At 42.0% G+C, this 26,925-nt stretch overlaps 2 protein-coding genes across 2 annotated transcripts in view; one reads left to right on the top strand and one right to left on the bottom strand.

Annotated features, from left to right (window-relative positions):
• UBAC2 (UBA domain containing 2) overlaps positions 1 to 26,925 on the top strand; it is a 99,362-nt gene that overhangs the window by 6,389 nt on the left and 66,048 nt on the right. Inside the window, exons 2-4 of the mRNA XM_066619998.1 lie at positions 2,200 to 2,327; positions 7,858 to 7,977; positions 10,564 to 10,670. Of these exons, the coding sequence (XP_066476095.1) occupies positions 2,200 to 2,327; positions 7,858 to 7,977; positions 10,564 to 10,670 (355 nt within the window). The remainder of the gene's footprint in view (positions 1 to 2,199; positions 2,328 to 7,857; positions 7,978 to 10,563; positions 10,671 to 26,925) is intronic.
• Positions 13,210 to 17,998, bottom strand: GPR18 (G protein-coupled receptor 18). Its single transcript, XM_066622356.1, has 2 exons — positions 17,973 to 17,998; positions 13,210 to 14,437 (listed from the first exon to the last, which is right to left on the bottom strand). The coding sequence occupies exon 2, from the start codon at positions 14,412 to 14,414 to the stop codon at positions 13,395 to 13,397; it is 1,020 nt and encodes a 339-aa protein (XP_066478453.1). The 5' UTR covers positions 14,415 to 14,437; positions 17,973 to 17,998; the 3' UTR covers positions 13,210 to 13,394.

The following is a 26,925-nucleotide window of genomic DNA, read 5'->3' as shown; positions in this document are numbered from 1 at the left end:
GCTGAGTCATAGCTAACTATAGTTCAGGCTAAGATCTGCCAAGAATATGCCCATGAACTATGAAAAGAATATGGTCACTGGCACATGTTGAATATTCCTGTTGCAGCCAGATCTGTATTAGAGTAATGCTTCCAATAATCCATGAGGTACCCATATCTGTCCGCATCTGCTGCTTCTCAGACTCTTTCCACTCCCTGGGTTTGAAAAGGAAGAGGGGGGCAGAGAGGAAAAATAAATGTAGAGGGGAGTGGAATGCAGAGCTAGAGCACTGGAGAGTGCTAAGAGCAGAAACTGGAACATCATTGGATAAGGGGAGGCAGCATTTGACATGCTGGGGGATACATTCTTGCAAAGTGCTGTATATGAAACAATGCTACAGGAGACATCGTTGTGGGTAAAGACAGGAAACAGGTGCTGATTGGTGGATCCTACCTAGAATACACTGTTGCCATTGATTTCAGCAGCGATCAGTCACACCCAGGACCAGGGGACTGTAACAAAACAGTACCAAAAGAAGCAGTATTTTGGGCAGTATTACTGTAATCCACGAAAGGATGCATAAAATGGATAGCTTCAACATTTTTCTTTGTTCCATCCTAAGGGGAAATGTAAATGCTTCCCACTGGGTTGTATTCAGAGTTTTTTCAGCAATTCTCCCTTTCCTTTGTAGCGCCTTTGTAGCTTTCCTTTGTAGAATCCTTCAGGAGGATTCCCTAATTCTTTGAAAAGGCATTTGAAAAGGCACTTGGAGGGGCATAGAGAGCTGCTGTGGGGAGGAGAGGTGGGAAAGGCTTGTTGTGGGAGCAGAGTTTTACTTACTACAACAATTTTGGATCTAACCGGTTATATTGAGTCCAAAAAAGGAGAATATGCTTTGACAAATATTGTAATGAAAGAATTACAGTCCATATTTATTTAAGTCATTTCTGCCCAACGTTGCATATACGCGACAGGGACCAAATGTGCACACCTGTGGGCCGGGCAAAAATGAGTTTTAAACAAAACAAAATCCTGTGCCTCAGTATACAGAGTTTATGAATTATATAAATATTGTGAAAAAGTAATATCCAGAAGAATAGAATTCTTAGTATTATGACCCTATATAGCTTAAGATATTCATAAAATAAATCAACATGTTGCTGAACTTAAACTTAACCGAACATTTAAACTTAGATGGCTTTTTGAGCGGGTTTCACTTCGGTTTTCATAAAAGCATTGCTATCTTCCGGACTCGAATGCGAGGGAGACACAAAAATTTTCTTAATAGGATATAGTATCCCCATCAGTAATTCATATAGAAGATTAACAGCCCAATTCTACCAGGGCCTTATGGTGACAGATCTCGCAGTCCACCACTGTAAATCCTGGACTGATGGCGCAAAAGTTGTTCCATTGTTCTGTGGACCAGGCATTTCAGTGTAAATGGCTAGAGGCTGTGTGTGGGTGCCATCAGGCCACAAAACCTCTTCATCCTCTGCTGGAGCAGATAGGTTGGTGGCAAAGGCAGTTCAGGGGATGATGGGTGGTGTAAGGGGGCAAGGAACAGCCTTAGCTGGGAGGCTGAAAGGGGAGGATCATGGCAGTAGCTGCACACACTAAGATCCTATCCCGATTTCCCAGGCTTGACCTACTCCTTTGTCTCCTCAGACTTACACCAGCTAAATAGGTGGTGTATGTCCATGGAGACCCATTGGAGACCAGGTGGTTTACAGGAAGATACGTAACAAATTTTTACTTGCCAATCCTGGGCCATCTGGTCACCCCCAGTAGCATGCAGTGCACACTCTGTCAATGGCGCTGCATACTACTCGTATGAACTGGCAGGGGATTGGATTGGGCTCTACATTTCTTTTGTGTGACAACAAATTTTCAGCTTATAAGGTTTGTTTTGGCCTGGATATAATGCAGACTTCACTCCCAAAAGTTCAGTTAGTGCCATGCATTGAGACCTATATTATATTTTGTCACTAAAATCCTCAGTTTGAATCAGGATCCTGGCTACAACTTGGATTTAAAAAAAGTAAGGCAAAAAGTTATGTAAGAAGTACAATTCATTCATTTTAATCATATTCAATTTGATAGGCATCTGTGGTTTTTTGGAGGAGAGATCTTTCAGTTATGATTGGAAAGCATGTTCTTGCTTATATTAGGAAGTATATTTGTAATTGAGACCATTTCATACATCTTTTTCTTTTAAAGATAAAGCACCTCTATCAAAGGGCCTTTTAATAATACCAAGCACCCTCTCACTTCTGTTGGTTCTACTTTTTCAACATTATCAGAAGTTCTTCACATATAATCTACAAGCAGCAAAAGAGGAATTTCAGGTAAGCAATAACTCATATGTAAGACTGTATGGAGTGTGATAGCTAAGTAGAGTATAATCATATAGAACAGGTGTTCTGTAACTCTTATTTTTTTAATATCTGAGAACTGCACAATAGATTTGGAATCCTAATCATTTTTAATCCTAACAGTCAGTTGATATAATAGCCTACCAGATCTCATGTTGAATGTAGTCAAGTATGGTAAAGCAGTGGCTGCAATAGATCGTCGAACTTTTTTCCATGACCCAGTGCAATAATATCACATACACTTTTCCCATAAATACCTAATAATAAAATATATAAATTGTGCTATATACAAGTAATACAATATAAAATGATAATTGTAAATAATATTGTGGTTACAGAGTACACCAGTAAAGTAACTAATATGTAATAACTAATGTTTAATAGTTGAGTGAACTCCTGACAAAAACTTGAATTCCTGGTGTACTTGGTGTATGTATATGTGTCTCCCAGTAGCGTGTCTTAACATGTACTTTGAAGAACATCACAACAGACAACCTAGCTTGGGAGAAAGGCTCTTTATTTGCTGTCTTGCTTTCCTGACCCATGAATTAGAATGATTTCTCACATACCTGATCATTGCATAGTACCTGCAGATCTGGTGGTCTGGTCTGCAAGTCCCAGTTCAAAACTGAAACAGAAATATCCATTCCAAGACTGGCTAATAGCTTTGTTACAAGGGGGATAGTCTTACTGGGGATAGAGAAGGGGGAACAGCATTGATTATTTCAATATACAGTTCAGCTAACTTGCACTTAGGGAACTGATTCATATCAAGGCAAAATGTGGCAAAAATCAAGGCACTCTTTGCAGCATACTCAGTTAAAGTGACAAAGTGCTTTAACTAAAGTGACAAAGTGCTTTAACTGGTGCAGAGTAATGATTAAGAGTTGCTGCTATGAGCCAGGAAGGGCACAAGGAAAAAGGAGAGTCTTTCACCAACTTGGATGCATGCACATATATGCCCATGTAACAGATGGTCCCACTCGTATATTAGCGTCTGATTCTCATGCATGTTCTCTCTCCTGCACATGTGCAACTGATGGCAGACCAGAATAAGGAAGGAATAATAGTTTACTGCTTTTCTTCTTCCCCATCTCACACCTACCCACCTGTTTTCTTTGTCCCTCTGTCGCCCAGTCTTTCCTAATCTCTTTTCTTTCTCATTTACCCCACTATCCATTTTCTTCTTTTCTTCTTCCTGCCATGTAGCTCAGAGGGCTAAAATCTCTGACAGTTCCCATTGCAGAAGTACAGTGACTGATTTTAGTAAGAACTTTGGGAGTGTATTTAGAGTGGGGGAAGCAATGCGTGCACTTAATCCCTTCCACAGCCATCACTTCTCAGCCGCAAACTGTTCTTCTCTACTGTTTTAATTTTCTTCCCTTTCCAGTCTTATGTTCTAAACACACATTAGAAAAACAATGCAGAGAAACAGCCACTTTGGAAAGAAAGATTTGAAGTTGCAGACAGGAGAAAGGATAAGCGCTATCTCTTTCTCCTTCCCCTCTCTTTTGAAAATCCCCACCTGAAATCTGCTTTTGCCCAGGAAAGCCACATTTTTGTTAAACTTGTGCATCTGCTCGTAAAGTGTAATTCCACCACCTATTATCTACTGTTTCTTTGAACAACTTGAAATAGTCCTAGCTGCCCCTTTCAAATCACTCTCATTTGGTACTTTTGTTGATCTCCTCAGTTATTTCTGGTTCTTAATGTAAACTGGCGAGGGTTCATCCCCCCCCTAGCCATGCTTGCTATTCCTGTGCTGAATGCTACCATGAAGCCACTTGCTAATACCATGGTGCTGACATGTCCAGTTTTTCAGAATTGTATTCCTCTGAGCATTGTCTTCCCCTAATGAATTATTCAACAAACCTATGGGGTTGGAACTCTGTATCAAGCTTTGAAGTAACTATCTTCAACTAGAGAAGGTATTGCACGCAACTACAGGCGGTTCCCAACAGGCAGCCCAATCGTAAAACTGTAAAGCAGTTGCTGCCAGCACAGTGCATGTTCTGCCGGTGGCCGGCCTGCCTAGGATTGGGTTGTTAAGGATGTCCAACTTACAGATGCCTGAAAATAAGCACAGCTGCTTTGTGCTTTCATGCAGGCACAGTCCATTTGCTATGACATTTTTACACAGGCATAACACTGGTTTTGAGGATGGAAGCACTGTATATTGCAGATACAGAAGTGGTGGGTACAGAAGAGCCAGTACAGTATTTAATAGAATTGTATTTGTGTTCCTTTCTGGCTAGTACAAATGCAAATTGTTGCAAAATGTAAAATGCAAGTTGTACAATGCAAATAATACAAATGCAGCTCCCCCATCTAAATTGCGATAAAGCTCATTTTTTACATTACCTAACAAAAAAGAAAGATTACTACAGAGTGTGTATTCACCCAGGAGTGAATTATTATCTATTTTATAGATAATTTATTTAGGAAATAGTATTTTTATACTTTTTTCCTACTTCTACAGAAAGGTGTTCACAATTTTGCTTACATTGCATAGATAAATTAATAATATTTTAACTGAAGTAAATTTCAACTTAAGCACAGACCTCTGAAACCTAATCTGTATTTAAGACTGCCTGTATCCTATCTGTTATGCACCTGACCATTGTTACATGCTAAAATCTTTGAGAAGATTATTCTCACATTATCATATTATCAACTTGAACTTCAGCCTTTTTTCTCTTCATCTCTCCCACACCCATCAATCTGGAGTGAGTCTTACAAAAAGGCAGAAAAATAACAAACTATTGTGATTTCCCATTGTCTGCTCGAGGGATGAAAAGCTGTATACACCTTAGCAGTTCAGATTATGATGTAAAATGTTACATCATTTCTGTCTTCTGGTGCTTCTTATATAGACCCAGAAAGCACTTCAAAATTGACAGACCCATTCTTTTAAATGTGAAACTGCCCCAAAGTGGAAGATTCTTATAAAATGTTTGTGGAAGGGGGTCTGATATTAAGAGGTGGGTGAGTAAGGGATGCTGAACCACCAACAGTTGGACCTTGGTATCTGCGGGAGATCCATTCCTGGACCCCCCCCCCCATGGTTACAGAAACCTGTGAATAAGTGACTCCGCAGATCCAGTCCACAGGACCAGAGGTTCTCCAGTCATGTCCAGAGTTGTTCTGAGGCCCAGCTATGCCTCATGCCACCTCTGTGGGCCTCAGAAAGGCCTCTGGAGGTGGTTTTTGTAAAACCCAGAAGTGCCTTTCTGGCACCTTTTGGAGGCATTTTTGAGGCCTACAGAATCTGTGTGCAGCCTCTGCAAGTGTCAGAAAGTCACCAGACCCTGCAGCAGCCTTCCCAGGGTGCAGGGAACCCTGCGCGAGTGTCTGCAGGGTTCCCCAGCATGCAGAAAATGAAAGCGGGGCGATTGCACTCCTCTTCCAGTTTTGCGGAAGTGGAGCAGAATCACTCCACTTTAACTTTCTGCATGCTGCGGAGCCTTGCAGATGATCACGCAGGGCTCCCTGCACCTCGGGAAGGCTGCTGCAGGGACTGATGAGTGCATCTCAGTCCCTTCAGCCCCCTGAGCAATGCGATCCTGGGGATCGCATCACATTGCTGCCTCCCCCCCGCCCTGTCTGCCTCCCTTCCCTCCCCTGCAAGCACTTACTGCAGTTTCCAAACTCCTGGAAAGTTTGAAAACCGCAGGACTACCCTTTTCAAATATGACTGAGCAGACCCATATTTAAATATACTAGTCTTCTCTGTTCCCACCGGAGCTAGCTGTTCCCACCGGAGCTAGCTGTCCAAATATTCCAACTTCCTTCTAATGCCCACTTTTAGGCTAATTAACATCCTCCTTTTCCATGAACAACAGCTGTGGTGTGCAAAGAAATGCAGAACTCCTTATCTATAGCAATTAACCAAATTTATTGCTACAAACACTGACACTCCCTGCAAGTCCTTTTGGCCAGAGGCTTTCCCTCCCCAAAACTCCACTTAACTCTGTGAGTAAAGGTCTGAAGCCTCCAGTCCAAGTCCACAGTCTAATCTCCAAAGCACAGTCCAATCTTCCCAATTCAGTCTTCTGCAGCAGAGTCCCTCCTCTGCAGCAGAGTCCTGGCAGTCCCCTTCTCCCGTGTGTCTGTCCTGTAGGTCTGGGGTCAGGTTCTCTCTGGGTCAGGGTAGCTTTGCTCCTTCTGAAGCTGCCTTTTATCCTTGTAGCCCCTTGTTAAGTCCAAGATGCAGCTCAGCTGTGAGCCATCCCTTCAGTCCATGTCCATTCAAAGTCCCATCAAGGTCAAATGAAACTCAGGTGTCCATCAGAGTCTCCATTGGCCTTGATTGATTACAGCTGTGGATCCAGCCCTGCCCTTCCCAAAGCTGTCAAACAGCTGTCAAAACATGGAATTGCTGTCAACACCACATCATCCACCTGATGATCTTCTGATCTTCCATTACACTAGTCCAGCTCCGGCTGGCGCTCAGCCAGCACGCGGTGGGTGCCCGGGTTCCGCAGCTCGGTGGTCTCTGTGACCGCTGGGCTGTGGAACGGGAGATGGGGTCATGTCCGGGGGCATGGGGGAGGTGTTCTGGGGAGGGGGGAGGCATGGCCGGGGTCATGGGGGAGGTGTGTCAGGGCGGGGGAGAGGTGGATCTGGGGGAGCTCTGCAGGATCTAGGGCGCTCGGGGAGGGCTGCGTGCCCTACACGAGCGCCTTCACTTTAGCGACGACCAAACAGTCGCCGCTAAAGTGAGTAGCCCATAGTGGGGCTGCTTCCCTTACTTGGGGGAAGGGGACAAACATCCCCTTTTCCCGAGGAGAGATCCGGCGGGATCCGGCGGGAGCCCTCCGTGGAGCTGCCGGGTCCCGCAGCTCCGGGCAGCTCAGGATTGGGCTGTTAGTCTGAAATACATGACTGATATTTTTGGTGTTTTTTGCTCAAGAAAATAGTTGATGATCTAATGGACAAAATACTTATAATAATCTTTGCTACATTGTAAAACCTAGGTGGATGGGTAGAGGAAGTGTTCTGACACCTTCCTTTTTTCCTTTTGTGGTTTGTCTTTAAAGGGGAAACTAAGATAATAATTTGTTCCAGCAATAGCAGTGTCCTTGCTGGAAGGATTCCTTTTGACCACTGTTAGCAGCATTTAATGACCTTACAAGAATTTCAGATGTGCTATGACCAGCACTAATTTTATAGTGCTATAGACCAGTGGATCTCAAGGTTCAGGACAGGTTTTCTAGGTAGGTGAAGTGGAAATGTATCTGGATAAAGCAACCGCAGTTAACATACAATTTATAAGATATAAGCTGTAAAACAGTTGAAAATGTATTAACATAGTCACCTTTTCTTGAAAAGTAACATACAAAAAGAACTATTAATATTATGGAAATATTCATACATAACTTATTTTCTGCTATTTTTGTAATACTTCATAATATGCTGTAGGTGGTAATCAAAACATCTCTCTTAAATAATTTCCATAGGGTGTGAAAGAAAACTGTAATACCTGTGTGTTTTTATCTTGTAGATATGGAGGCTTGTATGTGGACGAACGGTATGTCTTGATCTCAAAGACACATTCTGCAGCAGCTTGCTTATTTACAACTTTAGGATTTTTGAAAGGAGATATGGCAGCAGAAAATTTTCAGTAAGTTCCAGTTTCATATTTAAAATCTTCACATAGTTAAAGCGAAAGTTAAATGCTTTTAGAATCTGTTGTATCTTTCGCTGTTGTTTAATTCACTTTTAGAATCTGTTGTTTCTTTTCGTTTAATAAGTACAGACCAATAATCCTAACAAAACTATTAGTCTTCTATAGTAGGTGTAAGTAGTTCACAACATTTACTGTAGTTTTAGAAAAGCATGTGCAGTAGTTAGAATAGTTTCAATTTTGTTTGAGCTAAATGAGATTCTATATCTTCAGTAATGCTGGCTTGCTAAGGCAAAATCTTATGCTAGACAAGCCCACTTCCTATGAAAACGCCCCAGGTTCTGTTGTAAAACAATGGCATAAAGATGTACTTCGTGTGTATGCACGTGTGCAGGGATGCTGCTAATATATAGATTGGGGCTTTGCTGTGCCGAACAGTTTTCTCAATTATCATAATTTCATAAGTGACTGTGTATAAATAATTCTGCAATCCCATGTTTGTAGGAAAAGTTTCATATGCGCAGCAGCCTTTTGTTTAGCTACTGTTAGAAAATCCCACAGGTTAAGGTTATTATTTTATTGTATGCAAACTGCAAACATTAATTTTAGAAAAAAACAAACAGAAAAACTTAATATCCTGCTTTCATTTTCCTGTTAACAGGGTTGATAGACTGCATGCCTAAATTGGCTCTCTGTCTGGACAACCGGTTCAGTTGTTTAGTTCTACAGGCCAGCATGAAAAGTTATGAGCAGAACTGTCAGGGTCCAGAGAGGAGGTGCCAGTGCCTGCACACTGATCCAGGGCAATAGCGCCTAATACTTAGCATGCCTGCTCCCTGGGCAGAACCCCCTCCTAGAACAATAGTGTGTTGAATCAAATAGAGATTTGTTTATGCCAGTCCAATTTGGTGTAATCAGGTACTGACATCTGACACTGGTTCCCAACTTGTGGTTCGTGGACCACAGGTGGTCTGTGAGACCCTGAGAAGTGGTCTGCGAGGTCTCAGGGAAAAAAAAAATCACTTTTGATCACTTCCAGTGTCTTGCCAAGCAACCTGTGTCCCATGGATCACCAAAGAGGATGGAGGCCTCCAGCAGCCACAACCTAAGTGTCAGCCGTGACTTTGGGCAGTCCATTCTCTCTGATAGTCTACGGGGAGTGCTTGAGAAACAGACCACCAGAGAGGGTGAAGGCCAGGCCACCCACAGCCCCATGTAGTCTGCAACAATTCTAGTTTTTGCCCCTGTGGTCCATGGGCTCCTAAAGATTGGGAACCACTAGACTAAGGGAAGGTATGAGATTTGGCATATGTCTGCTCCTCCTTGTGACATACCCCTGTCATTGCCCTGTTCTTGACCCTCCACAGTGTTGCAAGTACTCCAGCATATCTTGACATGCACGGACATGGAAGGCTTCAGCCATACCCAAAAGCCTCTCAGGCAGCATATGTGGAGTATAGGATTGTGCCCTTTGGCCATGTTGTGCTACATTATCTGTTTCTGTTTATTCAAAGTCAAGAACAATTCCTGCAACAGAAATTTTCATGTTCAAAATTCAACAGTTAAAGCTCAGAAGGGGGTTGCATTTGGGTGGGTTGTGGTAGTGCTGTTGCTGCTATTTTGGTTTGAGACTCAGACCTGTAAGTTTCGAATAGTAGCCAGGGCTAAGAGTCCTAGGCAAGACAATCCTGGAGACCTAGACTCTGGAAGGACTGCTTTGGCTAAGGCCCCCAGCAGCTACTTTGGTCTCCCAGTCATCTACCTGATCTCCTCTGCCACAGTTCTCCTTCTGCTCTGCCTCACTTTGTTTCCTCTTTTTTCACCTTTGAAAATTAAGTGCATGCTTTTTCCATATCACTCTCTGTCCCTCCTCTCCTTCCAAGTGGCCTGAAAGGAAGGAAAGAGCGGAATGGTATAGTAGCAACACATATGGCTACTGGGCAGCAAAAGAAGACCAATGACCACTCATTTGCTCATCTCTCATCCCGCTGTGCTCTTAAAGATGGGTCCTGTGTTTGGAGGCTGAAGGTTGACACGGGTCGCAGCTCCTAACAAGACCGCTTTTTAAAGTGCTACTCATTCAACCCAACTTTTTTTTTATCAGTGCTGCCCATTCAACCCCGTTTGAAGCTGTGGAGTAGTGTATTGAGATGACATTGTGAATCAATTTGTATTTAACCTGGCCTATACTCAAATCCTTTTCAGAGTTCACCTGTAGTTTCTGTGTATGTGAGCTGTATCTTCTGATTTTTGCACTTTGTGCACTGCTTTTTTATTTGGAGTACTTTGCCTGCTAGTATAGCAAAGTGCTGCAGTTTTGTCAGTCTGAGAAGTTTAAAATTGTGGTTAGACTTTGGGTCACCTGATTGGTTTGAAAATGATGCTGAAAATCTATTACATTTGGAAAAATGATACTTGTCGCCTGAGTTACGAGCCTAAACAACTTTTGTTATTCCCACACAATGAGATTTTGGAAATGTCTTTGAGAAGCTTCAAGTGCTCCAAGTCCTGTTGAAAAATAAGCTACATCAATGCTGAATTCATTGTTCATGATCCTGACCCCTTGTTTTTTCTGTTTTATAGTCTTTTTTGTTGGGATCCTGGACTCTGTCAGTGCTGTTTGATCTTCTCCTTGTAGAAGCTGTTGAATATTCTTTTGGCTTCACGATCAATACCTTGCCTTCAGGATTGTAAGTAGCTGTTAAGAATTAGCTGAGCTGAGGTAGATAGTACCACTTATTTATTTCATGTTCTGATCATCCTCCTTTGGTGTTTGAATGGATATGGCCTTTTGTATTTATGTTGTCCTTCATTATGTAACCTTTACTATATTTTACAAATAAGAATCCTTTACAGTTATTTCTTTTTTCCATCATTAGTTGTGGTTCTAGGTCATTTTGAGTATCTAGGTAGCATCTGTTTAATTCTCCTGCTCTTTGGAAAAAGGAGAAAATATCTACTTTTTAATTGGCATATTTTTCTTAAAAATCAACACTGCTAGCTCAGATGCAATATGGCTATAATTATAGAGCAGCTACATGAAAGTGAAAGGTGCACTTTGAATTTTGCAAGACATTTAATGTTACTGGCATTTAAAAATCAAGCAATTTGTTTTCCAGATTTTTGCTTTTGCACATGCCATGTTGGGGTGGAACAGTTTGTCTCAACAGAGTCACCCCTTCAATCTGTTGTTTAGTCTCTGAAACAGAAATTTGTTCTGTGTCTAAAATATAGCCAAAATCTTAACTGATTGGAACTTTAGATGCTTAGGTAGTGATGGCAGTTTTCTAGGCAAATGGTGTGCTTGTTGCATTATTTCTGCGCTTGGAAACAGTGCTGAGCAGAACTGTGTGTACAGAGATGTATTTTGTAGTTTTTGTCACCTACACAACATATCTTCCTTTGGCAGTTTTTCACATATCTTTGTAAGATTACAAAACTGCTTGCGAGGGAATATGCATCCCCATTGTTAAGACAGCCAGTCCAACACTTGTTTTCTCAAATTCTATATGTAATTGGCTGATTGGGACAGAATAGCAAATATGCATTTGGATGCACATGTCCATTCATACTACATTGTTTTAATGGAATGCACATTCCTGGGCAGCAGCAGATGGGTTTCTTGTACCTTCTTCTTCCATTCAGAGTGAAAGCAGAAGGAAAGACCTAAATTGCGCTTAGTTATATCATTACATAGCTGGACCTGTTTGTCTACATTTATGATATATGTATTTAAAAATATATATAATTTTAACTATATAATTAGCTGGGATCATGAAGGCAAGAAACATCTTCAAATTTTTAAAAGGCACTTAAGCAGTAATAGATGAAGAACAAAGGCTGCAAAGTGGACATGAAAATATATGTGAAACAGTGGAAAGTTCATATTTTGTAGGAAAACTTTTATCCACACACCCCAAAATGTCTCTTCTGAAGTGAAAATCTAACCTCACAAAAATTTTAACACACTGCCACTTGGAGAGTGACGTGCTTGTTAGGATTTCAGATATTTTGTGTCTCAAGTGACCAAAATTGGTTGCCTTGCCTTTTGTAGGCTTGTAAATATTTCCATTCAAAGTCTTGTAAATTTTGTGTTGCCAGAATTGTGGACATACAATTTACTTAATTCTTAGAAGGTCACATTTGTTGGGCTGTTAGGAACTTGTAGTACACTGCCTTGTAGTAAGCTATATTCAGAAGTTTTCCACTGCCTGAGTGTGTACTTACAGTATACCATGTAAAGGCAGTTTTTATCAGTGGTTTGTACACAGTTGTGTACAAAGGTTTCAAAAAGCCCCTTGATGTATTTCCTGTAGTAGTTACTGAAAGAATACAGAAGGCCCCCCATGTCCATGGTTTTGGCACCCATGAATTTGACCCAATGCAGGTGCCGACCTGCACTAGAGGGCCTCACATGACCTCCCAGGTGCGACTGGAAATGCTTTCTGGTCACATCCATGAAGTGCTCTAAAAGGCCTGCTGAAGCCTTCTAAAAGGCACACGGGTTTGGCCTTCCGAAAAACCAGAAGTCCCTGTCAGAAGGCTCAAGCAAGCCTTCTGAGGCTCAGTGAGACTGCACGTTTCCTAAACTGTGGGTCCTGACCTGATTGTTGGTGAGTTATGAAACTGACAAGTTGATAGCTGACAAGGAAACTGTTGTGGAGCCCAATGGAAAGTGAAACTGAACCGCACTTTTTATTTACTCACGAACAGGTGACCATGCCTCAGTCTACCTTGAAGGGCAGGTCAAGAGGAACACAGTGCCATCAGAATAGTCCCAATTCAATGAATGCAGGCCCCAAAAACACTCAAGAGGGAAGTCACCCCTCTCCAAGCTGAAAAAGAAAAATGTATTGAACCCTATGGAAAATGATCCACACATGTGCTTTTACTCACAAGTAGGCATATGTGCCTCGGCTCTTACAAAGGCCAGGCAGAGGGGAACACAAGGCCACCACAATGGTCCTGATCCAATGAATGTGCAGCCCAACAAATGCTCCAGAAGGCAACCCCCTTAGTAAAAAGGATAAAAACAGAGGCTTGAGTGATTGATAAAGTGAAACTTTTTTTTTAAGGCTTGTAAAGCTAGAGTGTCATTTTCAAAAGTGGGTCCTGGTGCTAAAATGTTTGGGAACCACTGTATTAGTAAATAACAGATGCGAAGTAGAAGAAATTTATGAAAGAAAGTTATGAAATAGGCAACTTATAAATTTTATTAAACTTGTCACTTTGAAGCAAGGGAATTTCTTTAGCAGAGAGAAAACTGTTGAGAGAGATAGCAATGATAAAGCCATTTCTTTCTTCCTTGCTGACATTACAGTTAGCGGAAAATTTCATTTAATTTGTTCTAAGTGTTGATATACTTTCTTATCCTTTGAGTCTTTTAAATATATTTTTATATTGTTTTGTTGTTGTTATATCATTTCACTATTGATGTTACTTATTGACCTCATGCTCCCAGATCGTAAACTTTTCCTCCGTACACTTCGGAGATAATTGCGATAAAGCATGACACTGATAACTCTGGCCTGAAATTGTTTCGAGACAAGGTAGTACAGAATTATATCTAAGCATGTGCTGAGATTCATAAGAAAGGTGGTAAAGGCTCCCCATGGACTGTAGCTTACAGGCCCATCTGTGAGCATCAGGAATGCAAAACAAATATGAAAAGGCACAAAACACACCAACACTTGGATAATCAGTGTCACAATAATTCTGATTGATCTCTCTTTAGCCTTAGGTTTCAACTTGGAAGTTCTTCCATGAATGAGACTGTAAATGATGCCTAGGTAACAACCAATCATGAGAAACAGAGGAATCAAGAAGAAAAATATTAGCCGAGAAACATTTAATATATTGACTTCCTTTAGGTAGATAATATCCATCATCTTAATGCAGGTGGTGAAGTTTGACTTTTTATCTGGATCCGAATATAAGAACAACAGTGGAGAAGTTGTTGCAAGAGTTGTTAACCAGAGGCCTGTGCAAGCTATCAGAGCTTTGGTTGTGTTCTTGAGTTCCTTGGCATGTTTGGGCTGCACAACAGCCAAATATCTGTCAACGCTTATAAAAGCCAGCAACCACAGAGCAATGTTTGGGTAAAACACAGTGAAAGCGCTAAGAACCCTGCAAAAAATATCCCCAAAGAACCAAGATCCTTTCCCATAGTAAAGCATCCGAAAAGGCAAAGAAAATATAAATACTAAGTCAAGCAGTGCAACATTCATCATGTAGATTGTTATTGTTGTCCTCTTCTTAGTGGTACAGCTGAACACCCAGAGTGCTGTGACATTAACGAGTAAGCCAATTATGAAAATAAAGCTGTAGAAGACAAGTGATGAAATTCTGCATTCTTCAGGGTGGTTTTTGCCATACATCGTCATTAGACTTTGATTGTAGTTAGAAGGCATGAATTGATTGATTGTAGTAGTCATGAATGACTTCTAGAACATGATATCTAAGGACAAAATAGAATCATAAAACAATTATGTTCTGCAGTTAAATCTGTTTAGTATTGCATTTGGAGTGACTTTTTTTAGAACCAAGCAGTTCCATGCTTTATAAGGGAACAAATACGTACAATAATACTGATCTGTGCATATGACCCAAAGTTCCTGAGCTGCTTTAAAATCTTAATGCTAACTTACTGTACCAAAGAGACAGGTTGGTCACGTGGGGAGGAGAAGAATTTCAAAAGTCAGTGTCACCCAAACAAACATTTTGGGTCATTTTTGTGCAAGAAGCATGGACTATGGTAAGTTTCTACCTCCTTTCTGCTCTTTTAACTTTTAAAAAGTGTGTTTTTTCCCCATACCATTCCCCATGCAACATTTGCAGAGAGGCACTTGTTAACTAGCCTGAAGAATCAAAGTTGACTTTAGTACAAAATTTTAGATTGAAATGCAGTTCATTCCATTTCTCTACAGTTATAAGACTGTAGTTCAAAGGTAATATTTTAGTTTGATCTGTTTCTGCAGAAATGTAACATTAAAAATGACTTTTAAATATTTTAAAAATGAGCATCTCCAATAATTTCACTGAAGCCACTGTCCAAAAACTGTGGAACAATTCTTCCTTTAGTCATCCTTCCGCATTATATATATGTATGTGTGTGAAATTTTAAAGTTTTTGACCTTTATCTGAACAATGAAATAAAAATGTGAGACAATGAATGTTGCTTAGAAAAGCCACAAACAAGTTTTATATAAAGTGTTCTTTAAATCTGTAGTATTGTAGAACAAGGAGGCTAACTTCAGTTTTATACAGTTACTTTTTTTCTTGACTAGAATCCCTAAGGGTCATGCCAATGAGTGCTGGAATTACAAAGCAAGAGTGCATACTGAGAATATTCTAACAATAACAACAAAAGCATTAAGCAATTTTGAGTATGCATTCATACTTAAGAACATAAGAGATGTCTTACTGGGCCAGACCACAATCCATCTAATTGAGCATTCTTTGCAAAAATCCTTGCAAACTCTAGGATAACGGTACTTAACCTGTTTTGGTTCATGGAGCCCATTGAGAATCTGATGAAAGCTATAGACCCGCTCCCCAGAACAATGAACATGAATGTATAGACAAAATCATTTTTGCACCTGGTTCATGAACCCTATGAAACTATCCATGGACTCCAGGTTCAGAACCCCTGTTCTAGGAGGTCCATGAGAAACTGACCAGTGGTTTACCAATAAACCAGAGTCTGCTATCAGTACTGTTATAGAGAAGCGCAGAGCATTTCATAAAAGATTTACTATGCAGTTGCTGCCACTAAGAGATTGTATCAAGCATTAATATACTTACTTTCTAAAGATAATACTTAATGCACGTTAGTCTTAAAAGTACTGCAGGACTCTTTGTCATTGAATGTTGTATAAAATAGATGACCTGGAATTTGCACAACTAGAATTTGCTGGTTGTTACCTAGTTATACCTATAGTTATACCTAGTTATATAGTACAGGTATAACTAGTACACCTGTACTAACATCCACTAGTACAGGTGGATGCTCATTATCCATTTTTGGCTGAAAACTGGAAGTGCCTTTCTAGGACCACAGAAGGCCTTTCTGAGGTCCCCAAAAGAGTCGAATGGCGACTTCCAGTTTTGCCTTCCGACACTTTCAGAGCACTTTTCTGAGGCCCAAGGAGGCTGTGCGTGGACTTACAGGCCTTAGAAAGGCCCCCAACGGCCCCCAAAAGCATCGGAATGCAAAACCAGATGTCACCTTTTGACACTTTTGGGGGCCTCAGAAAGGCCTTCAGTGGTAAGAAGAACACTTCCAGTATTCAGCCGAAAAGTATGGAGGCCAGAATGGAGGCCATCATGAGGCCCATGGAGACTGTGCGCAGCCTCCACAGGTCTCAGAAGAGCCTCCAGGCAACCAGAGCTCTGCTCCAGTCACCTCCGGAGGCTTCAGGTTGGGCCAAATGTGTCTCAGCAGGGATCCAGAGGACCCCCATTGAGCCAAATCTGCAGATCAAAAATCCATCTATAAGTAGGCTCAACCTGTGTAAGTAATTTACATAAATAAACAATTGGCAGACAAGAGTTCCTGAATATCCAATGGATCTTCTTATACAGGTTGATGTAAACTCTTTCTGCTTGGCAGATTGTGAGTGACTGAAATAAGGCAGAGTGGTAAACGCTGTGGAAAACAAAGCCCCACAAAGAGTATTTGCAGAGGGGACGTTTGACTGCTTTTGCCACCAAGCATGCTGAAAGACGGTCTCTCAGCCTTGTTTTGCTCTCCTTGGAACCTCTTGGGTGGGTTGCAGTGATCTGCTGTTTTGCACTTCATCCTCCCTCCCCCCACACAGGCATGCTTTTGCTTTTGTGGCTAAAGGAGCAAACAGTTGCTGTCGCTTCATCTTTTGAGCAGCTGTGGGTGAGCCACCTTTTAAAAATCTGCACAAGTGGGGGCTGCTGCCAGTTTTGACACTTGCTCATTTCTTGCAGAGTTAATGTAGTCTGTCATAGTTAGCAGTGACGTCCGTTGACCTGACTGTTCCAGCCACAGTCATAATTGCCAGATGAGGCTTAGCAACAGTATGCAAAGCTACAGGATAAGAAATGAACAGGAAGAAGGTGTGATGAGGGCAGAAATGAAATGACTTGCCTACCCCTAATTTTAAAGACCTTCAGCTGCCAAAGAATCAATTAAGACATTACAGTCCTGTTCGCCAGATAACTGGTATACTTGGGGAGTGGTCAAGGGTAACAAGGGCCCCTGGGTGGCAGACCTGCAGGGCCGCCGCCACTATTCACTGCCACCCTACTGACTGTTTTTTTCCCCTTTTGTTTTTGAAGTGGAAGAAGCCTGTGGCGCTGCCAGCTTCTTTTGCTTTGAAAAGGAGGCAGTTGTTTGTAGCGGTGTGCAACCAATCTCAGTGGCCAGCCCGTTGGAGCGGTTGTGTTCTGCTCTGAATGCCTGCCCCTTTTTGTTCGCTTTTTTCCCCCCTAGAGTGAAAGCCAACCGCTGGCTTCTTTTGCTTTAAAAAAAAAAAAAAAGGGAGGGCACCAATTCAGAGCATGGTTATGCATGGATGCCCCTTTTTGTTCATTTTTTCCCCCCAAAGCAAAAGAAGCTGAAAAAAAATGGGGGCCCATTCAGAGCTGTGGCTCCAAACAGCTATACTTTTTTCACTTTTTATTTTCGAAGTGAACATGCCGGAAGTAATTGTGGTGACGTCATCATGTCACTGCAATTACTTCTGGGTGAGAGGGGGCAGCATGCTTGCTCCTGGCTCCCAGATGGCACAAGAGCCAAGAATACTATGTGATAGTCATTTACTATAATGAAACCTTGAAAATAAGTTCACAAGTTACTAACCTACAAAAGTTTTACTATCCTGCCTGTTTATACATATCTATATAAATAGTTTGCCCTGCACAATCCACCTTTCGCTAAACTTTCCTGCCTTGTCTCCTAGATGAGAGTGCAAGTGACTGGGTAAGTGGCTGTATGCAATTATAATGGAGTTTAAACTTACAGTGAGATTAGCAGAGTAGACTTGGTAGCTGTTGCAGTGATGTGGTTCAGGACATGAGACACAAGTGACTGAAATGGAAACCAGATTCTGGTTTGGTGAAGTAACTCCTCTGCTTTTACTCTGGCACAGTGCAGGCTCTTCACATCTGATCAGAAAATAGGGTGTTCTCATCAGCTCCAATATGGATTCCATTTGCAAATTTTACATGTTATTACCTACTGAATCATTAGGCCACACAAATCAATGGCACCTTGGGAAAACAAACCAAATACTTAGGGCCCAGTGCTATCCAATTTTCCAGGGCCAGTGCAGTGGTGTCAGTGGAATGTGAGCTGCATCCTTTGGTGGGGAGACAGTCACAGAAGCCTCCTCAAGGTAAGGGAATATTTGTTCCCTTATCTCCGGGCTGCATTGCGGATGCACCAGTGCTGGAAAGTTGGATAGGACTGGACCCTGTGTATCCTGGCAAGCTTTTGTGTGTATGCAAGTCTTTTATTGCAAGACTTTTCTGCACATTTCACCTGCTCCTGAAAAGCTATGTTAGCAAGGACCAAAAAATTAGGTTATGTTTTGGTAATTTAAACTCATCAGAATGAATTTATTGCAGAAATTTTATACATTTTAAAAAAAGAAATAGTAGTATAGGAACATAAAGGCATGAAATTTGGATACTTGACTGAAGAGTACTCTCAGTTTCGAGGAAATTGGAAGAGCAAAGTATTAAAGGCTTTGTTGCCACACTGTAAATTACAACTCCATGTTCAGTCCAGGATTACCTAGTCCAACTATATGTTAGGAAGCAAAGCAAAGCAGGATTCTGACTTCAAGAAATGGGTTTATTACATTATTGAAGGAGATTGCTTCCTGTTCTGTCATTACAAAGCATTTGCTTAGCCCATCTCACCCTCCTATGATCCTTCATGTTTCTTATGGCAGAGCATCAGCAATCCTGCTATGAGACAATGAGAAGTTGTCTCAAATGGTAGATTTGGGGGGCAAAAGATCACGTGATTTCAGATTATCATCTAAACCAGTAGTGTCAAACATATGACCCATGGAAACTCTTTATTCAGCCCACCTGACAATTGAGCTCTTCCAGCAATTAAGGTGTGACCAATGTAACTCCTTGGATTCCAGTCATGGTTGTGTACATAATAAGTTTGCTTGGGACTTAGTAATTTCATTTGTTTGAATTCACAGGAGAAACTCTCACTTTTTCAAATTATTGCTGTCATTTTTGACATAATTTTTTAAAATGTCCCTCTGCTTATTCAGCTGAGGATATTTCATTCATTACTTCTGCCAGGTGGAAACAGTTGTGCTAACTTTGCTGTAGAAACTGTTCTTATGTTGTTAAGTGAATTCTCTTTCCTCTCTCATCCAGTTATTTGATTTAAAAGAGCACAGATTTCATACAATTACATAAGTACCATTGAAAAGAGTGAAAGTTCACCTAGGTTACAGTACTGAAATATGAAAATGAGGTTGCAATCCTATACACACTTTGCCAGTGGCGAGCTGCATTGAATTCAGTGAAACTTACTTCTGAGTGAACAGGCATAGGATAGTGCTGTTGAAAGACTTTAATTCTGAAGGCACTAATTTTTATTCAGTAATTTTGAAAAATACATACATATTTGTTCTTAAAGAAGTTTACTTGAGAAAAGGCACACATAGCAATGGATAGTTGATCACATTTCTTACCTTTTTGCACAATGCTGATGTTAATAGAGATGCCTTCTCTGGACTCCAAGATCTGTAAGAGATTCAGACTTCTTCTCTCTGTAATAACTTCCGTGTACCAAAATAGAAGACCTCCTGTAGAGCCAGGAAATGTCATAATGCAAGTGGTTTCTCGATTGGTTACATCTGTTCTCTCTTATAAAATTTTGTGCATCATAATCTGTTAATGTATAAACAAGTCATTTTATTCTTGTTACGTCAAAATACTTCCTTTGGTCTAATAATATGGTTTCTAACATGCTAACAGTTTAAAATTTTCTTGGAGAATATAGGAAGCAATCACATTGTTCAAGTATTGTAGGGAAATATATTTGTTATTTTGTAGGATAGAATTTTGTGTGATGTGCATGACAGGCATAAGTTAATTTTTGGGAGGAAGTGTGCTGATATAATGCCTAGCTATGCTGATGAAGAAATCCCCTCCCCTACCACTTGTTCTCGACTTTTGACTTGCAACCCTTGAAACTGAAAGTATGGTGTGAGTGTACATTTTGGTTATTTTGCATCTCTCTTTCTTTACTAGTACATCACTGCAACAAAAGTATGAAGGCAGAAAGCCAGCAGCAGGGTAGGGGCTATCCACTGTATTCAGTGTATTGGTCAGTGTCCTGTGTATGACTATATGCCTCATGGGCATAAGCTGTGGGCCTCATGGGCATAAGAGCTCCAGGGTGAAGATGTTCTAGAGCAGCAAGCCAAGAATTTAGGAGTGGAAGCATGGTGGGACATGACAGCCAGTCCAGCAGAATGAGAGACTGCAGGGATAAAGCCACAAAAAAGCAGCCATTCTCAGTGGACCCAGTGCACAACTGCTTTCTGCAAATGCTTGATGTCTCTGAGCTAAGATGGGGGAACTGGAAGGTTTGGTGGCTAGGGAAAGCATTTACATAGTAGGCATAATAGAAGCCTGGTGGAACGTGGAGAACCAATGGGATACTGCAATCCTAGGGTATATATAGGAGGGATAGGAGTCTCTGTGTGTGTGTGTGTGTGTTGCAGTGGCGCAGCTAAGGGGGTGCAGGGAGTAGCAGTTGCACCATTGCACAAGCTTTAGGGGGCAACAAGCTGATCTTGACACTAGTGACCAAAATTGTGAAAAAATTGGTATATACGAATAAAACCATCATGTTATATATAATTGGAAAGGTAATTTAATGTAGAATGCAATGAAATAAACCTCATTGTAATATATGTAGTCTATCAAAGGTTATGACCAATAAACCAGAAAATAAAAACACAACTGCCTTATGAAATAAAAAGTCGATTTCCTTAACTCAAAACCGACCTATGTAACTGATTGTTGTGAAAGCTAATGAAATGTTATTATGATACAGCATGCAACCAATAAGGTGTTAATATGTGTCAGCTCTTATTTTCATGTATCATAATACAGTTACCCCTGCTAACCGGGTAAACAGGTACTTTATTATTATTTTATTTTTCCATAAACACATAAACAAGCACACATACAGGTACTTTCAAAGTGGTGGTCTTCTATTTAGCAGGGGAGAATAACTCTCTTTCTTCACCCCAGCACAGTGTCTCTAACCAATAAGGGGCACAATTTATTTACTTATTTAATTAAATTTGATTTTGTTGGGAGGGGGGCTACAAAATCTTCTTTGACTCCAGGTACAGATAAATGCCTTAGCTTTGCCACTGACTGGGGGGAGGTGGAAGAACAACTGGGTGGTGAGCTTATGCGAGGGAGGAGGCAGGTTTTTCCCCAATTTTCACTTTTTAAAAAGCCCAGGTGTCACATCTCTTCTGGTTGTGACGTCACTTCCAGGGCATCATTTTGAGCTTGGCACCGGGTACACAATCATTAGCTACGCCACTGGTGTGTTGAAGATGGAATGGCCATCTATGTAAAAAAGGGGGGGGGGTAGAATCTAGGAGAGTAGAGTTTGAAGGGGGTCAAACTCTGCCCTAGAATTACTGTGGATGGGCAGCCCAATTCTGAGCTGCCCAGAGCTCCAGGACCTGGCAGCTTCACGGAGGGCTCCTGCTGGATCCTGCGCCTCCCACACTACCGCGGGAAGCTCCTCGGGAGAAGGGGACATTCCTCCCCTTCCCCTGAGTAAGGGAAGCAGCCCCGCAATGGGGCTACTCACTTTAGCGCCAACCTTTTGGTCACTGCTAAAGTAAAGGCGCTCGTGTAGGGCAAGCAGCCCTACCCAAGTGCCTTGGATCCTGCGGAGCTTGGCTCTGCGGACCCGCCTCTCCCCCTCCCCCCCAACACGTCTCCCCTATGCCCCCGGCCATGCCTCTCCCCTTCCCGTAATGCCTCCCACACATCCCCGACCACGCTCCCATCTCCCGTTCCGCAACCCGGTGGTCTGGGAGACCGCCAAGCCGCGGAAGCCAGGCGCCTGCTGTGTGCTGGCTCAGTGCCAACCAGAGCTGGGCTAGCTCTAACGGGAACCTGGTGGTAAGCCCTACAAATGTGCCTTACAGCACATTTGTGACTGAGGTCCGTGTTGCAGAGCCGCACCGTGGACCTAAGGATTGGGCTCTAAATTACCAGGCCCAACAAGCGATGTAATAGTGGGGGCATACTATTGTTCTCTAAATAAAAAGTCTGAAGGGGACCTTGAGATTAGGAAACAAATCAGGGAGACATCCATGAGAGTGACTGTTGTGATCATAGGAGACTCCAAATATCCTCATATTGACTGGGTCAATTTATGCTCTGGTCATAAGAGACCAGATATCTTAGGGCGCAATCCTAGAAAGGACTTTGGCCAGTGCAAGTCCCTTGCGCTGGCCTGGGAGGGTCACAAGCATGCTGTAAAGCATGTTTGCACCTCCTCAAGAGGAAGCCAGGCCGGCGCTCTGAGATGTGCCAGCCTGTGGAGGCTGACATAAGTCTTGCACTGGCTTCTTCTTGGGTGCTTGTGTTGGTCAGCTGGGCTGATGCAAGTGGAAAAGGTAGGCAGGAGGGAGGCGTTCCTGGGCAATGGGAGGGCGGGCGGTGGGCAGCCCCAGAGGTGGGCAGATGGGGAGCAGGAGGCAGGCTGGGTTCTGGCAGTTATCCCAGCCCCCATTCCTGGGGAGAACGGAGCGGCTTCAAGCCACTCTGCTCTCCTCAGACTTGTGGCACCTCAAGAGGTAGCACAAGTTTGAGGAGACCCATAGGGCCAGCGGCTCTTAACCAGGAGTAAGAGGAAAAGTTTTCCCTTGCCTCTGGCTAAGCCACTTCTGGTCACTATCCTGAGCTGGATGCAGCACAAGCCTCTTGGCTTGCCTGTTCCAGCACAGGATAGGATTGCGCCCTTAATGTGTTAAATGACTGTTCCTTAGAGCAGTTAGTCATGAATCCAACCAGAAGTCAGGTGACTCTGGATTTGATGTGGTACCCAGGACCTGGTGAGGGATGTAAATGTTACAGAATAACTGTGTAACACTGACCATACTGTGATCTTTTGCGGATAGCTAATGTCATGCCAATCTTTAAGAAAGGAGGGAGAGGGGACCCAGGGAACTACAGGCTGATCACCCTAAGATCTGTCCAGGTAGGATGGTGGAAAGCCTAATCAAGGATGATTCATACCCTAGTGACATCTAGAGTAGATCACTGCAATGTGCTATATGTGGGGCTGGCCTTGAAGCTGCAATACAGAATGCAGAATATAGTGCCCATGTGGTTGGGGGGCTCATCCGTTCAGTTCAGTCAGGCCACTGCTTCAGCAGCCACACTGTCTGCTGGTTTTTTGGGGGGGCACGATTCAAGGTGTTCGTTTTGACTTTTAAAGTCTTTTACGGTTTGGGACCAGTATACTCCTTCTCCTTCCATATAATCTGACCTGTTCTCTGATATCAGCAGAGGGGGCCATTTTAACTGTACCACCTTTAATGGCGGTGAGGAACAGCACCTTCTTGATGGTGACACTCCAATTGTGAAATTCCCTCCCCTAGGAATGAAGAACAGCTACTTGGAGATCTTTTGGTGGGGCCTTAAGACCTTTTAATTCAGGATCAAATTTGATAGCTAAAACAATGGGCTGGTGTTTTAATCAAATGCAATTTTAACTGTTTTTATGTTATCTATTTGGGTTTGTCTTGTTCTTGTTGTTTTATTATTGTTGTTTTTAATTCTGTAAGCTGCCTTGATTGCCCTTACCTGGAGAAAGGCAGGGTATAATTCTTTAAATAAATAAATAAATAAATAAATAAATAAATAAATAAATAAGCAAGCTTTGCTGAGGGTAACCAGCATGGCTTCTATAAGTCTTGCTTCACAAATCTTTTAGAATTATTTGAAAGGATCAATAGGCATGTGGATGTGGGTGAAATGATATTATATACTTGAATATTCAGAAGGCATTTGACACAGTCCTCACCAAAGACCTTTAAGAAATCTCAACAGTTAAGGAATAAGAGGGCAGGTCTTCTTATGGATTAGGAACTAGTTGAAGAACAGGAAACAGTGAGTGTAAATGGTCAATTTTCATAAAGAAGAGAATTGAAAAGTGGTGTACCCCAAGGATTAGTCTGTGAGTTTTCAGATGACATTGGACTTTTCTGATGTCCAGAATAGATAGTGAAAAGCTCTCCAAGAATTGCTTTGAATGGGGGGAATGGTTAGCAAAACAGCAGATGTGCTTCAAGTAAATGTAAACTGATACACATTGGGACAAGAAATTAAAATGTCACATATTCATTGATGGGTCCTGAACTGTCTGTTAGAGGAAAAACAATGCAGGATTCAGCTGGGGTCCTTGACCAGCAATTACCCTCATTTTCCTTCTCCCCTCTTTTTCCTTGCATCCAAAAAACCTCTCTCCCAGGTTCTTCCTTATGCCCCTTCTCCCCCACCAGTGTTTCCCTTCTCTTCTCTGTCTTCTAAGAAGTTCCTCTTTCCTTCTCTCTTCTTGTTTCTTCACCTTCTAACTGCTTCCCCTAGCTGTAGAATTTCCCCTGCCTAGATTAAATCATTCAGCTGAGACCAGTTTGAACCTTGCCCCCTGTTTTGGTTTTGAACACGTTCATAAATGTTTCTGCTCTTTCATCCTCACCTCTGTTTTCCTTTTACCAATCTTTTTGGTGCCATTGGTCTTTACACTGGATCCCTGCACGTGATTATTTTTCTCCCACGTGGGCCCATTATATGTGTTTTAAAAAGCACTACCTGTAAGAGCCCCTAACAGTTTTTAGTATCCTGGATGGAAACACTGGGGACAGGGACATCTGTAGCATGAGGTTAAAAGCTCACCTCACCATACTATTCTTCCTCTCCATCTGACCCACTAAATAGTAATAAAGCATTCAGATTCAGGATCAGCCCCAATCCTAAATGGTTTAGCACTTTATAAAACAGTAGGAGAAGGGTGGAGAAAAAAGAACATGTCAGCTCTAAGCCCCAGACAGTGCTACAAGGTTCCTGTTCCAGGCTGTCTGGAGCCCTGAATAAGAGGAACATTCCAGATACATTGCAACACTGTGTTGTGGGACCTCATTGTACTTTCAATTAGCTGTTCACTGTCAGAATGATGCACACTTTTCAACATGCTAATTCTTGATGTTTTGGTAACTTATCATTTGCTTAAACCTGTTACCTTTACAAGCAAACCCCCAACAGGAGCAGCTGTGGTCACACAGGAAAGTGATTTATTATGGGGCAAGAAAAAGCCTTTTGAGGCAAGAAAGAGCAGGCAAAATTGCCGACAAGAGGCTTAAGAAGCTCACAAAATTGCTCAAAGCTGGGGGAGAAATAAATGTGTTAATTCTATGTTTTTTACTCTCTTCTGATTCTGTGGTGTTTTTGGCTCATTAACCAAACTATAGATTTGGGTGGACTTTCACGTAGACTAAAATTGTGCATCAGCTCCAAAAATATACTGAACCCTAGTCTTCTGGTTTTGAGACTCATTTTGAAACTTACAGTTATACCAATCTGCTGTGTCCACATTCATTAATATTGTATCCAGGGACCTAATTATACAACAGAATGGAACACCTTTACAAATCTGATGGTTTCCAAAACAGTGGTTATAATCTATTGAACTAGTAATGGCTCAACCTTCATGCCAGCAACCAGTTTGCTAATCTCTTTATTTTCTTCAGTTGGTCTTCTAGCCCTGCCTATCCCGAAGCGTGGTTACTGCATGTCAAAATGTCAAAAGTCAAGCTGAGAAAATTAAATACTAAAACACTGTCTTACAGTAAGAAGCTTAACTTTTGCCTCTACCAGCTACGTTAAAAAGGCCTCTGTTTCCAAAAGAGGCTTTGCTTTATGAGGGCCCAATCCAGTGCTCTGCGAACTGGCTTACTGCCAGTACGTACTGTCGCAAATGTGCTATAAGTCATGTTTGTGAGCCTTACTGCGGAACCAGCATCAGAGCTAGCCCCACGCAAGCCCCCACACTGTGCCAGATCCAGTGCTGGGCCCGCGTTCCACTGCCAAGTGGCTCATCTGAACCGCTGGACTGTGGAGAGGTAAGTGGGGGGAAGCAGTGGTGTCACTAGGATCTGCGTCACCCGGTGCAGGAGGCCTGTGTGTCACCCCATGTAGTGGGCAGGGCAATGCCTCTGGTGGGCATGGTGATGTACCATCACCCCACCCCCACTGGTTTTTTGGCTGTACCTTTTGTTAGAACACAGATATTTCAATATGGTTTGTTTCATTGCATTCTGCATGAAATTACTCATTGATTGATATATAACATGATGGTCTTATTCCTCCAAATTCTGATTTTAGTGATTTACAAAACTTGTAGAGTCTCATATACACACCTCGTGTCAACTTACTGACACCTTAATGCAGCAGTTCTCAAACTTTTAGCACTGGGACCCACTTTTTAGAATGACAATCTGTCCAGGACCCATTGGAAGTGATGTCAGGCCAGAAGTGACATTATCAAGCAAATTAAAATAAATAATTATAAATAATTAAATTAAAATAAAATAATTAAATAAGGGGGAGCCAGTCCTGTTCCACCAAGTGAATCTACTCTGAAGTAAGTCCTATTGTGGTCAATAGGGCTTACTCTCAGGAAAATGTGGGTAGGATTGCAGCCTGTGAACCCAATCCTATGCTTGTCTACTCTGAAGTAAGTCCCATAGTGGTCAATGGGGCTTACTCTCAGAAAAGTGTGGCTAGGATTGCAGCCTGTGAGCCCAATCCTATGCATGTCTACTCAGAAGTAAGTCCCATAGTGGTCAATGGAGCTTACTCTGTAGTCTGCCTGCAATAAGAATCCCCCAAAAA

The sequence above is a fragment of the Tiliqua scincoides genome, chromosome 3, assembly GCF_035046505.1.
Source record: "Tiliqua scincoides isolate rTilSci1 chromosome 3, rTilSci1.hap2, whole genome shotgun sequence".
Taxonomy (NCBI): Eukaryota; Metazoa; Chordata; class Lepidosauria; order Squamata; family Scincidae; genus Tiliqua; species Tiliqua scincoides.
This window is presented reverse-complemented; position numbering and strand designations above follow the sequence as displayed.

Bases quoted from the DNA above. Each gene is read 5' to 3' on its own strand.
- GPR18 (XM_066622356.1), bottom strand. From the start codon at position 14,414: ATGACTACTACAATCAATCAATTCATGCCTTCTAACTACAATCAAAGT.